The following is a 15,652-nucleotide window of genomic DNA, read 5'->3' on the forward strand; positions in this document are numbered from 1 at the left end:
CAAGGAGGTCACTGACCAAGCCAGTCCTTCTCCTCGAGGCCCCGGTCCTGCCAGTGGGCTGAGGGTAGCTGGGGCAGCAGATGTTGGGCCAAACTGGACCCTGCGACCAGCGCAGAGTGCAGGCCCGCAGCCGTCATGCGTGTCCGCTGGCGGCAGCCCACGCCCAGGCCCAGTTGCAGTTCACGCTTGCGCCTGCGTCACCCGAGCAACCACAGCTTTTTATAGTAGGCGTGTGCGAATAGTCCAAAGTTTAGAATTACAAATCGAATGGTCACTATTCGTAAATATGAACATTCTCCTAATATTTTTTTAATATTTCAAAATGTCACCTCTGCTCAATGAAACATAAAATTGGAGCAAAAGTACAATAAATGTAATCTCTGTGGGCACAGCGTAGGCATAAAACATAAGAACTCGTGTAGTGGAGCAGGCTACGTCGCTCAGGGAGCTAAACTTGACTGGCTTTACAGCGATTATTCAAACTATCTGAGGAGCCCTGTGTATGTGAACAAACTGCTTATTTGCTCCTGATGTTCCATTTGTGCTATTTAATAAACAACACTTCATAACGTGCAATATAATGACAGAAACTTGCTAACATTATGAAATATTAGGATGTGAACATCTTTTAATATCAGTTGTAAATATGGCTGCTCGTTATAGAAAGTTATTTCAAGGGTATTCAATATTAAATTCAATTCACTTCTTGCACTATTCACTTCGTATTTGATTTGATCTCAAATATTGCAATTCATGCACACCTACAGTTTAAGCCTCACTCCGTGTTACTTGTTTTCTGTTGCATTGCAGCAGTGGCACCATTCCACAATTTACAAAACAGCATTCGGCAAAAAAACAATGTTTTCACTAAAACAACAAACTGTACGTGCCATCTATACAGAAGTTGGCTCAATTAAAATTGTATGGTAGGTTTAGTTTTTATACGACAGATAGTGTGACACAGTCACTCACGTCTCTTGGTTTTCCACATGACAGACCAACGCAAGAAGCCCAAGCATATTTTTTTTTTTTTCAATAATGCAGAAATTCACGAAAATATTATTATGAACTCTGATTCAGAGGACTTCAGTGTTGATTACAAGATGTCTTAAAGTGGCAATGACAGTGACGAAGAGGACATGTCGTCTTATAATGCTAATTACCTTAATTAAAATTGTTCGTTAGCACTAGTTCCATAAAAAAATAATTCAGATTAAAATCTTTGCAAAAAGCTCAGTAACGCTTTCTAAATGATTGGCACTTGAATATAAAGCCTGCTAATCAGCTGCTTGGACAAATTGAATTACATTCTGGAAAAACCTTCAGCACAGAGTGGGCAAAAGCGCCTGAAACACCCAGTACCTTAAAGGTAAATGAAATGAGTGTCTTAGATTACACCTGGACCAGAAAGTTTTGTACCCTATTTGCTCCTGAGTAACAGCTCTGACAACACGGGCAGTTCATTGTACCCAAGTGTGCAAGAAATATGGCGAATACGAGATCCCTCCAGTATATATCAATTACAGCAGAGTCTCGTTGATACAATCCCATTTCTTATGATTTCTTGGCGATAATGGTCACGATCGAGAATACAAAAAATAACCTAATACAGTTACGCTTCTTTTTTACCGAATACGTTCCTGGAAAACACAATCTTTCGGCACCAACATTCAGTACATCGCCAAACTGCGATTGTATGATACGTTTTCCGGCAACTAGATCCCAAATGAACAAGAAAAGGCGTGAAGCACACGCTATCGAGAGCAGTAGCCGCCCACCACAGCAGCTCCCCCGCTGTACTCGCTTGCCTGTGTGACATGAAAGTGCCTCAGATATTGCCACCAACCCTATTGTGATAAGCATCTTCACCTATTTGTTTCACAGCGCGTGTGGTGTAGTGCCTTTAGAAGAGTACTGCACACTTTTAATAGCTGATAACCCAAATGCACTGCCGTTCCATGCTGCAGGCAGCACGCAGTAAGTGAGCGTCATTTTCGCTCTGGTGGCATCGTATTCTGTCATCGTCCACCAGCTCAATTTTGTTTCGGTTTCACCCGCGAGCTTCACCCCGAGCCACCTATGGCTTCGTGTGGAACTTGTACAGACCATTCTCGTCAGATGTGAAACAGATGTGCACATTGCATTTGCTCTGCATAAGTTGTCTGATATCACTGCAGCCAGAGATCTTGCATTGGTCTTCCTCCTCTGACCATGCTTTCAAAAGAAAGCGAGTCACGCTCCAAGCTTCGTCCTTAAACACTGCTCCGGCTCTAACTCGGCAAATGACGCTTGCTGCCTGTCATTCAGTGTTGGCTGAAGCCATTAGCCAGAAACATTGTACATACAACATCACACTCGGCAAGAAAAAAATATTTTCCTGGCGTGTCGCCTGTAGGCAAGACTCGTCCATAAAGGGTTAAAAAAGACGCTCACTTGTCCACTTCTGCCTTGAGCGCTGACACCATGTTGTTCAGCTCGGCCTCTAGGTCCCGGTAGGGACTCTTGTCTCGTGCTAGGGTGGACGCAAAGGGACTGAAGCACTGCTCCACAAAGTGGCTGCCAAGAAAAAGAGACAAGGTTTAATTCTACCAAGCGCTCAGCACATTCAAGATCACATGCATATCAGATGAACAAAACACAGGGTTTGTTATCCATGTCAGGGCTTTGTGTCAACCTACAGTAAGTATTTCACACTGCGCTAAAATAAACCAATACTAATTTGCTCAACATTCCATTTCTTCTGCAGCATTTGTCAAATTTTGCCGTACCCTTAGCTTAGCTTTCTACGGGTGTGTTATTTTAGACCATACAGAATTTCTAAAAATAGGCACAATTATAGTCCTTCAGCTGGACTACTTGATGAGAAATCCTTGCATCAGAAATCAAAATGAGTAAATGACTAAACAACTAAATTTTACTACCGTATTTTCCGGTCTATAAGTCGCACCTTTGTATATAAGATGCACCCCTCTCAAACCGGCAGCTTTTCCGAAAAAAAAAAAAATGTATATAAGTCGCACCGGTGTATAAGACACACCTCTTCATTCGGTAAGCGATTTTAAAAATCGTGACGTTTCTTTCCGTGAACGCAGGTCACGCGCAAGCGTATGGGTGCCATCTATTTCCGCTCCAGGCGCATTTCTGCTGTCGTGGTTGCCACGATGTTCCGTTTAAAGTCCAAGGGCGATAACATCGTCCCCGCGCGCCATACGCTGTATGTGCGAGTGAAAGCGTCCGACGGTGAGCCGAATCGCGCACGAGGGAGGAAAGCGGGAAGGCAGCGCGGGAGGGAGGGGGGGGGGGGGTGGTAGAAACTGCCTAGTTTGTGCAGCAGCACACGCCGTATCTTGACAGCGATCTGCAGATGTGACGAATTCGGGGTCGGCGGAATCACGGTCGGCCTGCCGCCGCTTGTGTTGCTGCTCCGTCCTTCTCGCACGGCGCTCGGGTACTCGATCACGAGAAGAACCCGGCACCTCGATAGCGCGCACAGAACACATAGCAATTACATCAACCAGCGCGCTTCGCGTGGCCATAACATCGAATTTTACTGAAGTTTCTAACAAATTACTTTACAGCACATATTGCAATTTAAGAATTGCAGCTGGTGAGTTTGCATGATGTGTGCACTTGAATCTCCAGGATGCCAACAGTTTAGAGCGTTTCATTCCCAAAGTGTGCAACGAAATACACTGGCGTTCCAGTTACATTTGGGCTTTGATGCATAAAACAGTGCTTTGTTAAAAATTAAGTTGAACAACAGTTCATTTTAACTGCAAGTTTGATGGCTGTTAGTGCATATCTTGAAACCAGCGCCATCTTCAGAATTCATTTCAACTAGATATGCCTCATAAACTCACTGGCTGCAATTTGTAAATCACAATATGTGCCATAGAGTAATTAGTTAAACTTTATATTAAAATTCTGTAAATTATATCGCTATGCACTTTGATTCTCGTGCTAGTAATGTCCGCCTCTTCAAGAAATCTAGCTCGGGGACTAGAATTGTGCTATTTGCCACAGGTGATTTTTAAAACTTATGTATGGTCAAAAAAAAAAAAAAAGAGAGAGACAAATGGTATAGCTTTTTGCAGTTACAGCAGGCAAATGAGGACTCGTAACTGTAACAAAATCCAACTAAAAAAAATTAAAAAAAGAGCACAATACATCATCACCAGCATAACTCACTCATAGGCCTTGAGAGGCTCCAATATTTGCTGTTCTGTCTGTTGCCCGTAGATGGAGAGCTGTTCCAATTCAACTTTGGCCAAGAACGCTGCTAGGGCTTGATCTGGGCTTATCTGCATGAATGTACGAGGGAGTCAGTTGACGCAAGCATAACCTATCAAACGGCTGCATCTCAAATCCACGCTGACATACCGGTAAGTGCAAAGGTGCCAGGAATATTCTCAATGCTATGATTTCACGTGCGTGCAAAACTGGGCAACAAATAACCTCCATAATTATGACAAGCTTTTCATAGCCACATAAGGTGCAGAAGATCAGAGTAGTAAGCTACCAGTGCAAGCAATATAGGGTGCATTTCATATGGCAACAGATGCACAAGACAGACCCCCAAGTCTTAAAAACATTTAAATACTACAATCAAATGCAAAAAAAAATATTAAAATTTCGTAAAACATACTAAAAAGTGTTTCATTACTTATATGTTGACAGTTAATTAAAAAAAAAGGTCACAGATTTTGTTCTGCATGGAAGATGTGAACAGGCACTTTTTTCTGCAGCAAGAATGAATAAGCTGCACCACAGGCAACCAGAAATGTTCATCATGAAGTTTTATTCACTGAGCATCCAAATAATGGTGACCAAAGTTTCGGCTACCGTTGCACATTTATTGTGAATGAGTGGCACTGCTGCTGCTAGGTCCGAGCAATTGAGCAGCTCCGAAAAATCAGGTTCTGAAAGTCGGCCAGGTACTTAATTTGTATTCTTATCAAATCAGATTTGCCCTAATCTAGACGTAAAACAAAAATAATAAAATTATTGGTGCTGATACAATACTCTTAAAGAAGGTTGGCCATTAAAAAAAAAAAAGTTGCGAAGGTTGGCAGCTATGAAAAGGGCACCTGGTAAAGGTGGTCCTGTGAAAGTCCAGGTCCTGCCACACGGGTCACCATCCAGCTGTCACCCACAGGCACGCGCGCTCGGCGCTTGATCACACCATGAAACAGCAGCGCATCCCAACATCGCACCGCTCCCCATCGAAGCACCGCAACTGCACCGCAGCACCCACAACAACCTAGTTGTACAGCAAAGCACTCGCAGCTGTCATTCAGGGACACCGAGTACCAAAATACGCAAAGACAAAACACCAACTGAGTGCTAAATTTGACTTATTTCTCTGCTTTTCTTTTTAGCATATGAGTGAATAAGAAGCTGTCCCACATGGAAGCTAGATTCAGTATCTGTTCTCAGAAATCGAAAGCGCTTTGCCGGACTGCTTGGTGCCCTACCACGCACGCAGAATCCTAAGCTCCTGTGTAGCTTTACCTTCACTGCCCCAGCCTGCGAGTATAGAAAAGATATAATTATGATGACAAATTGACTAAGCCTGGGACACTGAAACCTGGTTGAAACCTGAGATAACAAAAAAAAAGGGTAAAGCAGTACAAGTGCTACTCACTGATAAAATATCACAGCTACAGCCTCTTGCATACGCATGTTTGATTCATACAGTGGCTAGGCTTTACCTATGGGCACCTTTTAGCATGCTGTTTGTTTCAAAATTGGTGTTGTCTAACACGAGAGCGAAAATGCAACTTACTGTCACTGTGGTACATATATAGCCACCACTCATCTTTTCTGCATGCTATATGTGCAAGTCACATTCACCTCCAATGACATGCTGGGAGACTGTCACATAATGCAACTCTGCATCGCTAAAAATTGTTATTCTCAGTTACTCTATTGACACAGCTTATTCGTACCCTCTATGACCAATATTTGAAACTGATAGGGCAAGCTTTATTTGTCTGAAACACGAAAAAGTAGCCATAATCATAGTGAACAAGCGGTGAAATTGACAGTTTGACAATATCTCAGCTTGTCATGGCAAATAATGGTAAAAAAAAAAAATAGCAACGCTTAACACACAAAAGGCAACAAAAACGGACACTTCAGCTCCCCTATCAAAGCCTTGTTCATTGACAATAGAGAGCTTTAGCTTGCCCATAAAGTAGTACTTGTTACAAAATACCGGGTTGCGGGCCATGGATAGCAGAAGCAATGCTGGTAGTGACATGTTGCGATACTCTGTCCAACTACACAATGCGCTTGAAACGTTTGTGTTACATGTCAGTGTCCTCGTGAAACAAAATTTTTAAAAGAATGAATGTAATCGATTACGTCACTATCGAATGCTTTACAACAGCAACTAAGCAGCATATGGAAGGTCACTGCAATATTAGCTCCGTGTCGTCCATAAATAAAGACTGCACCACAAAATGTCACCGCCGATAAGGCTGCCTGCGTAAATGTCTCCGGTGACCTGGTATTCTGTAAAGCGTATACGCACAAGCTAAAGCTCTGTCACGTTTGAGGAGAGGATGACATGAAGCACAACAGAGTCGCAACATGTAACGGGGCTCACCCAAAAGAATGAAGCCAGCTGCTATGGGACACAGCACCAGGGCTATGACGGCCGCTGCGATTGGCTGAAGGAGACCCAGCACCAGCCCTTGCCAGAGGATGGCCTCACCCAGCACACAGATGCGGTTGCGCTCAGGGCCTGCACCATCACCAATGGTGAGTTGCTCTCTTACTGCATTCAGTGGGTGCAGTTCATTGCACTGAGGCACACACACTGAGGCAAGCCCAAAGGTGATAACATCTCGTGCTTTACGTGGCAGTCAAGTTCGGGGGGCCTCACAGGCAGCACATTGTGGGCTGTGCGTCTGAGACCTCTGCTCTATGTGTATGTCAGTACAGCATTGCAATCAGTGTGAGCAGCTAAAACAGCATTGCTCAACCAATAATAAGAGTTTGCACAAATATCAAGATGGAATTTCCCTTTTGTTTTACAAACCAGATACGAAGTGCACTGTACACAAAATTTTTATGCGTTTATTTGTTAAGGTCACTATAGGTGCCCAGAGGGCATTATTGGAATAGAGGTACATTACAAGATAAACTAAAAATACAACGAAAACTATACAAACTAAAATTGAACGGCGGTGCCAGTAACAATCACACAAGTCAGTCAACGTAGTATGGCGCAAGATAAGAGGTGTACTAGACAAAACATTTACCCACAAAAATGTAAATGCTATTTCAGGTGACAGAAGGAGGCAATTGCTGGAAGTCAGTGTGCACACCTTCATCGAGGGGCAGAAAGAAAAACCTGAGCTTTTTATGGAATTCACGGTGCTTGAATGGTAATTCTGTGAACCCGTGAACACTGTACTGAAGTGGCCCAAAATGTGTGCAGGTGTTTGCTTTGAGACACGGCTACTGCTGTATGGCAGTTGGCTCCTCATGGACGTTCATATATGGGGTCCTTCAAAAAAATGTGTTCAGAATTTCCCCCAAAAAATAAAATAAATAAAAATTTGCAATAATTAAACAATTTCCTTGGTGCTTTTACCATAGAGGCATACATTTTAAAACGACTCAAGGTAGTAATTAGACAAGTAATTATTCAAGTTCAATTTGCAATGTTCTGTATTTTTTTCAATTATGCATAGGCAAACTTTTTAACCGAGAGAGCCAGACGATTTATCCCGATACAAGGCTTGAAGCTCATCATCCAGTTCATAAATGTTCCCGGATATTCAAAAAGTTCACACTGCCAATTTCTATAACTGAACAAATCAGCAGCAATCAACTGAGCAGCTGAAGAGTACAACTGCCATGCCCTAAGCAAATGCCCCTAAGTAGCGAGACTGTTTCTGCCTCACCATCAGGCAAGCATGAATTAGGCATCCTTATCAAGCCACTTTCTTGCCTTAAACACTTGCATCACTCATAGGCATGTGCTAAGTGTTTGACAGTTGTGCTGTTGAACAGTTAAGTTGAAGTTTTTTTAGTGAAATCGGCAGGACTTCATTAAGCTACAGAAATACGTTCACACGTGTGACTCAACCTGAGAAATGAGTAAAAAGAAATGGTTTTGCCATATCCACTATGTTGCCACCATGGTGACGAATTATGTGGCATGGTGAATGGTCATCAACATGCCCAAGGGATGAAAGAAAGCACCGTGGACACAAACTGCTTCGGTAAGAGCATTGTTGAGCTTATGCCGAGACTAAAATGCCTAAACGTAGTAAAAAGAAGTAACTTACTATAGTGAGGGATCCTTTCACTATAGTCATCCCACTATATTGACGGGTAATAGCAGCCGATCAAGAACCTGTGTAATAGCACATCTCTGTCTGGTTTTATGATGCCGCAGAAAAGTGTCAGGCTCGGGATTCTGGGGTGCTGGGGTCGAATCGCATTGCGGAAATTTTTTTTTTAAGTTACTGCATTATGTTTTTTCTCGTTTGACTTCCGCTGTACTTGTTCTTTTGTCCCATACTTCATGAACAGACCTGACATGGAAGGCTCTTGCCAAGATAGCGAAGCGAGCCGTTGCGTAGCCCAGGGGAAAGGGGGGTGGGGCCTTAGGTAGATGCTGCTTCAGCTGCTGCAGACCAATGAATAATGATGCGTTGTTACTGTCCCAGTCAGACGAGCACCCCCTGGGATCCGCTAACTAGCAACACTTTGCACATAACATGCGACAGAAAAAAAAAGGGGCCCCCCTCACCGTAAAATTTCACTATTGTATGGTGAGGGGGGACCGTCGAAATAGTGTATACGCTATTATGACAGGCCCCCTCACATAGTGAGTGTCAAAAAAAAAAAAACTACATTCTATCACAAAAAGCTACAGCAAGTACGACGTAGACAAAGCTTATCAATCTCTCTCCGGCAAGCACAAGTTGCATCATCCTTATGCATGTTATGTCATCCACATCCCCACACCACACGGCAGATCACCTTGTAAAGACATTTTGCCAAATGACCAGTTAAACAACTGGCACAAAGAAAGTCTTTAAACGTAGCTGGGAGAACGCACTTGGTGAGTCGAAGTCATAGGCAAGCACCATCAGCAGGTGGAAGGCGAGCATGACACACGGCATCCTGCAGATAGAGAACATAACGACCTAGCTCAGGTAAGGTGGCATCACTGCAGCATGACAGCATCTGGCTAGTACAGTTTTGAAGCCCCTGTTCATCAGATATGGTGTTGCCACCGGAATAAAAATACAGGCAGCTTCCGTCAATTCGATCCTGACCGGAACGACAAAACTGGTTGAATTATCCGGTGGGTAGAATTAAACAAAATACAGAAGAAATGCCGAAACACACTGTTCACTCACTCGGCAATATCTGCCTTTAAAGTTAGCTTCGCCGTAATATAGCCGTGTTACGCGGCGAAACATGCTACGCGGGGGAACGGTGCAAATGTTGCGAGACATAGCACATGTTCCTTAATTTACACACGTACAAGCGCCATCTCCAGTTACAGTACAAGCACTGAGACGCCTAATAAACTTAAGTTAAATTAAATTATGGGGTTTTATGTGCCAAAACCACGATCTGATTATGAGGCAAGGCGTAGTGAGGGACTCCGGATGAATTTTGACCACCTTGGGTTCTTTAATGTGCACCTAAATCTAAGTACACGGACGTGCCTAGTACGTTGAATGGCAGGCTTTCAGAGTTTTACACAGGCCCCTGTTCTTTTGTTTACTTTAAACGTCCCGTTGACTTTCTGAGTTTTTTCCAACTTACCACATTCCTTTTCACTAGCTTTCCCAAAACACAGATGCTTTTAAATGAGTAAATATTTCTAGGCCTACCAAACCTGTCCGTGCATCACGTAAGACGAATCACTATAAAGAAATGAATGTATAAAACAAAATAAATTCGAAAGAAAACACGTTGGCAGTGGTAAGCTTCAAACCTACGACCCCACGCTCAGAAGCCGAGTGTCTTACCCACTAGGCTAAACACCTACGCTTGCAGAAGGTGATTATATCTGAACCATATGAACACTTTGTACCAGCGGTACAAAATAAATGTCAAAGGACGAACAGTTTCTATGAAGGCTTCACTGAAAGATTTGGCGATGGTGGAATAAAAGCTATCTCTAGGACCACATGTAGAGCTGACTTGGAGCATCATAGACATCAAGAAAATTCCAACTTTGCGAAAACTTAATGGCAAACACACCACATCCTAGATGCATTTCGGTGATCGCAGGATGCGCCTTCCATTAGGGTGTTCCTTCACAGACCGAAATGCCACCTATCTCTGAGGGCTCAAGCACTTCATGTCACACAACACTGACAGATAAGCAACCATTAATAAGGATAAGGAGTGATGAAGGGTTATATGGGTCTCGGTTGATAATGGTTAGATCCGGAATGGATAAGGTGCTAAAGAGTGATAAGTGCTTATAATGATTGAAGCAATTCTGATAAGATCAATAAGAACCGATCAGGGTTGATAAGAGTAGTGTAATAAGGTTGATAAGGACAGATAAATGTTGATAAGGATTGGACGATTGCGATAAGGTTGATAACAACCAATAAGGGTTGATACGGGTTGGATCTAGTCCAATAAGGTTGACAATGACTGATAAGGGTTTATAAGTGTTTATACTGGTTGGATCAAGTTTGATAAGATTGATAATGAGACCAGGCTGCATGGAGATGAGTAAGTGGCACAATGCTTACACATACTTAAACAACTCCGTGGAGTTTCTGCATGGATTTTTTGCTCCACTTTGCAATGTAAAGAGAGAGCGCGCGCGTATAATTAAGGAATGCGTACCCAGCCCCATTAAGGGTCCCATATACGAGACACACATGGCGGGTGAAACAAGGGCTCAAATCGCCACAGCAACATCACAGAAGCTCTGAATGGGTGCCAGTATGCGTCTTTGACGTCTAGGTGCTCGTACTGTGACCGGATACAGCGCGTGCGCGCCGCGTACTGTGTCCCGTGACAATGGCCCCTTTCCATTCTTGGTATGCTTCACGGCATCGCACGGCTGTATTGCGGCAAAGCTGACCAGTTATGTCCAAATTATTCAGTGAAGGCCAATTTTGAGATCGAAATAATGGACGTTTGGGCCACAGAATGTATAGGTACCAGCCAGGACCTTCGGTTAGGATTGAATAACTCGAAAAATTGAATTAACCGGAGTCGAATTAACGGAAGTCTACTGTACAGCGCTGCTCACCAGAGGGGTGCCAGAAGTGCCGCCACGAGTGATGTCAAGCAGACGACCAAGGAGAGCACGGGGAATACCAGCACCAGCAGGACCGTGCCCACCAGTCCCTTGACAAGGTAGTTCCAGGCACGGTTCACTTGCCGGCTCAGCCCTTTGCCCACAAAGCCTGCAGAGAAGGTGCCACTGACACTGCTGCTCTTGGGGTACAGACTACTGCGACACTTCACCACAGCAATAGCACACCTCTTTAATGGGACACACATCTTTCTGTTATTTAACCTAGCATTATGCAGCAATAAACAAGTTGCGAGAGGATTTCATTGGTTGTGTCCAGAACTGTCAGCCGCTTGTATGTAGCATTCATGCTTTTCGTGTTTTGTGGTCTGCAGCGATGAAATATCGCATTCTGATGCGCATTTTCTGTACTACAAAATCGTAATCAGAATTGTGAGCAGAATTGTGACTGCAAAGTATAAAAAGCACACACAAGTTGCACATAAATGTTTTGAATTAAGAGAGACAGCACAGACAGTTCAAATATGTTATGTTCATTATAAATACCATATACATTCACGAATTGTGCGATAGATGGGACACAACAAGAAAAAGAATAGGTGAGTGATCAATACTGCCAAGAAATACAAGGTGTGTGGAGGGGAAGAGGTACAAACAAACAAAAAAAGAAAAAAGAAACATGACTTACGCCCTTTCAATCGAGATAGGTGTACTCTTTGTCTGAAAGGGTTTATGAGGGGTGGCTAGTGCAGTCTTTACTTCTCCGGATATGAAAAGTTTCAACAATCCTACACATCTCTGTTGTGTCATTAAGTGAATGTCATCAGGTGCCATTAAGCACAATGCTAAGACCCGTCTGCTTATACCATATGCCTATGTCATGTATCCATTTATCTTGACAATGTACCTAAGCAAAGCCAGAAATGAAGCTTAGAAACTTCCAGTCCACATATTGCCGCAGCCGGTACATACTTGGCTGAGCTGAGCAGGTCACCCTGCCGTTGTCGTCCCCACTCAACAAGACCATACCGTGGTGATGAGAGTGGGACAGCCACCATGCTCACGTATGAAGTTTTCCCTCCACCACATGGTACCGACGTGGCCCGACATGGCAAGAAACTAAGCCTTTATTGCTACTGTGTTTCTGCTTGTTTACTGCTGCAGCACCATCTCAGCTTGCTTCTTACATTTTTTTAGTTTTGTTGCACTGTGTGAATTCCACTGCCACTTCATCAGGTTTGCTCACTCCAGCCATGCCAGCTTATAAAGCTGTTACTCTGCCACCCCTCATATCTCGCTACACCTGGCCCTCAGCCAATCCCTTGGGACATATGGAAGTCTGTTTTTCTGACATACATGTAGGTACCCAATGGAAAGATGTCGCCGCTGAAGAGGCACAAGGCCGTGCTCTTTCAAGTGGCCTTTACGTAAAGGGTCAGCGGTTGTACTTCAACCACGAGCAAGTGGAACACGCAAAACAACGCAACAGCTCTCAGGCAAATCCATGTCAAAATTTCTGCAAGGTTTTGCCAGCCAGCGTCAACGTGCCAATTTGAAACGAAGGAAACGACAATGAAATCCATGACCAACTTCTTCGGGGTACTTCTGTAATGCAAATGTGCAAGCAACTGCTTCGTGAAGGGTCTGAATTTACAAAATGTGGAAAAAATAGTGGAAGGCATTGAATGAGTGCTAAATCAGATGAAAGTCGGTAAACAATACACAGAAGAAGGCAGGAGAGCACTTTCAACTCTCGCAGTGACACAACACTTATGGGCCCTTTCTATTTAGTCATTGAATTGGCAGCTGTGAGGAATGGGAAGGCAAATTGTCATGTTCCCTTAATTAATGCACCTCCCACTTCCCTCTATATATGAATTTCACAAAGTTCAGCACATATATCATTAAGACTTTTCTAATGGGGAGGGAGGCAAGGACTATGTCAGCCTCCTTTTCAAAAACACGTTCAGACAAATGAAAACACCCAGTAATGTTCCACGTGCAATCGAAAGGTCAAAACTTTGCTACTCTCCTTCCTTTCTCTTTTTGATTTGCATGGCACTACACAATCCCTCACCAGAGTCTGGTTGAGATTCAAAGTCTGTTCTTGACTTGGAGATGTGCCTCCAAAGGGACAGTAGTCGGGAGCAAAGTGTCTGCGTAGAAGACGACTTGCGCGGCTGAAGTCTCCCCTGCAGAGCAGCGGGGCATTCGTGTTAGCCTGTGCCAGTAGCAGCCGGCCTCAAGCGACTGAGACTTTCATGAAGTCACTTCCCGATTACCAGCGCACGAGAATGCGCTCAAGTAAAGACAAGCAGCATTACTTTTTCTTTTAACTGAACACAAATTAGATGCGAGCGGAATATTTTCTAAGTTGTTTCACACTCTATGCATGCACTGAAAATTCAATACTTCTCTAATTATAATGCACGGACTTACATCACACTGTCACGATGTTAAGAAAGACAAGATCCCCTGTAGTAATTGTTCTAATAGAAGAGCAGCTGGAGTGCATTTCTGATGCTGACACACAGCTACAGCTACTGAATCAGTTTGTAGTCCGGTCACCAAAAAAAAGTTAAATGTCTTCGTGTACGCAACACAAAACAAATCAGGAATAACACTGATAAAATGGTTGTAGACTGATTCACTGAAACTTATAAATCATACAGAACTCTGACAAAGGTTTTTTAAGCATGCATGTAATCTGCTACAGCAGTAAAATTTGCAATGAGGCTTTATATGAAGTGCAACCTCCTTGGGACATACACACACAACACTGAGTAATGCACGAACCTAGAAGTTCTGAGCAAAGCAGCAAGACAGCCTGACTGATTTCTTTGATTTCACAGATCAGGCTCAACATTTCGAAGCAACATGTGGGCCCCGAATGACTCCCTAGTAAAGGGCTCTGAATTGATTCTAACCTAAGTGCTAAGTAACCTGAAGTTACTTAGCACTTACAAATAATGACGCAAAGAAAGACGCACGATGCAAGAAGCATCTTGTGTCCTGCAACCTTTCTTGTGTCCCTGTCTAGCTAAAAAGCTATCCAATATGATTCACTAACTTTCACAGACATCTACCTTAATTATGAACAGCTGTGGTTCCTTAAAATGTATACAAGAAAAGAATGCTACTTGAGAAGTCTGCGTGTGCAAAAGTGCACATGAAAATTCTTGAACTTGTGGTCAAGCGCTCAACACAACTGTGCAAATGGGTAAGGCCCTTCCCATTTCCTTCCTTAAGTCCAAGGGTAAGGCGGCTTGAAAAGCCACTTGCGGTGAAATTTCACAATGTTGAGAATCGTGGGTAAACAAACTTTGTTAAATTGAGGTTTAAAATGCAATGCCATTCTATGGAGATGAAGTCATGAAAAGTAAAACGGTTAATTACATTGAGAATTTTGTTTGAAGTTGGTTACATCGATGTGGGGGCACTGGACTGAAATTCTGGTGTTTTACGTGCCAGAATCATGATCTGATTATGAGGTACAGCATAACGGGGGACTCCGCATTAATTTTGACCACCTAGTGTTCTTTAACTTGCACCTAAATCTAACTACACAAGCGTTTTTCAATTTTACCACTATTTAAGAGCGGCTGCTATGGCCGAGATCGATCTTGCGACCTCGAGCTCAGTAGCACAACACCAATCAACCACGGCAGGCAATACTGGACTGCCTTGTGTCCCCTCGATGATTGTTTTCCCCACACGGCTCTTTTATCTTTGAACATTTGGCTTCCCTACACGACACACGTGATAATGGGAATTGGTGTTACGCCGCTGCGATGAGAGATAGCGTGAGTGTAGTAATGCGAGTGGGGTGCCTTTGCGCACCCTAGATGCGAGCACCACATTACGGTGTGAGAGGAACTTCCTGACCACACCCACGAATGTTAGGTGCCAGTGTCAGGCATGGGTTAACATTTGCTTGGTATCTTTGCTTAGCGAGTCAAACTTTGTTTCTTATTGAAAAACTGTTCCTTGAATATATTTTAGCTAGATGGCATTCTTGCAAAAAAGGAGCAATGAACACCTGTTCTGTGTTTGCTCTATGATGTAGTCGTTGCCTTTGTTACCAAGTGCATTTGAGACCCCATAATGCTCAACTCTATCCACTTCTTGAAACTTCTTGCTTCGTCAAAACGAGACCGTATGCATGGGTCTCAATATGAATTTCAAAGGGAATCGCTTCATTATATCGATCACTTTGTTATAGCCTATTTCATTATAACGAGGTATGACTGCAGATATTTCCAGTATATGGAGGCAAAGGAATGCTTTTCTACCGACTGACTGCTGCACGTGAGTATGAAAGGGACATGTTGCTGCTCTGTTTCATGCTTTTCAGCAGTTGCTCGCATGGTCCCACAGATGTCCAGCAGT

At 43.4% G+C, this 15,652-nt stretch overlaps 1 protein-coding gene across 2 annotated transcripts in view; it reads right to left on the minus strand.

Annotated features, from left to right (window-relative positions):
• Positions 1 to 15,652, minus strand: part of LOC119452861 (uncharacterized) — a 60,058-nt gene that overhangs the window by 15,578 nt on the left and 28,828 nt on the right. For both annotated transcript variants that reach the window (XM_037714810.2, XM_049667349.1), the window contains 8 exons: positions 13,341 to 13,455; positions 11,258 to 11,414; positions 9,083 to 9,147; positions 6,611 to 6,748; positions 5,088 to 5,236; positions 4,189 to 4,301; positions 2,434 to 2,556; positions 17 to 192 (listed from right to left, as the gene is read on the minus strand). In XM_037714810.2, the coding sequence (XP_037570738.1) occupies positions 17 to 192; positions 2,434 to 2,556; positions 4,189 to 4,301; positions 5,088 to 5,236; positions 6,611 to 6,748; positions 9,083 to 9,147; positions 11,258 to 11,414; positions 13,341 to 13,455 (1,036 nt within the window). The remainder of the gene's footprint in view (positions 1 to 16; positions 193 to 2,433; positions 2,557 to 4,188; positions 4,302 to 5,087; positions 5,237 to 6,610; positions 6,749 to 9,082; positions 9,148 to 11,257; positions 11,415 to 13,340; positions 13,456 to 15,652) is intronic.

Source organism: Dermacentor silvarum, chromosome 5 (genome assembly GCF_013339745.2).
Source record: "Dermacentor silvarum isolate Dsil-2018 chromosome 5, BIME_Dsil_1.4, whole genome shotgun sequence".
In the NCBI taxonomy this organism is placed as follows: domain Eukaryota; kingdom Metazoa; phylum Arthropoda; class Arachnida; order Ixodida; family Ixodidae; genus Dermacentor; species Dermacentor silvarum.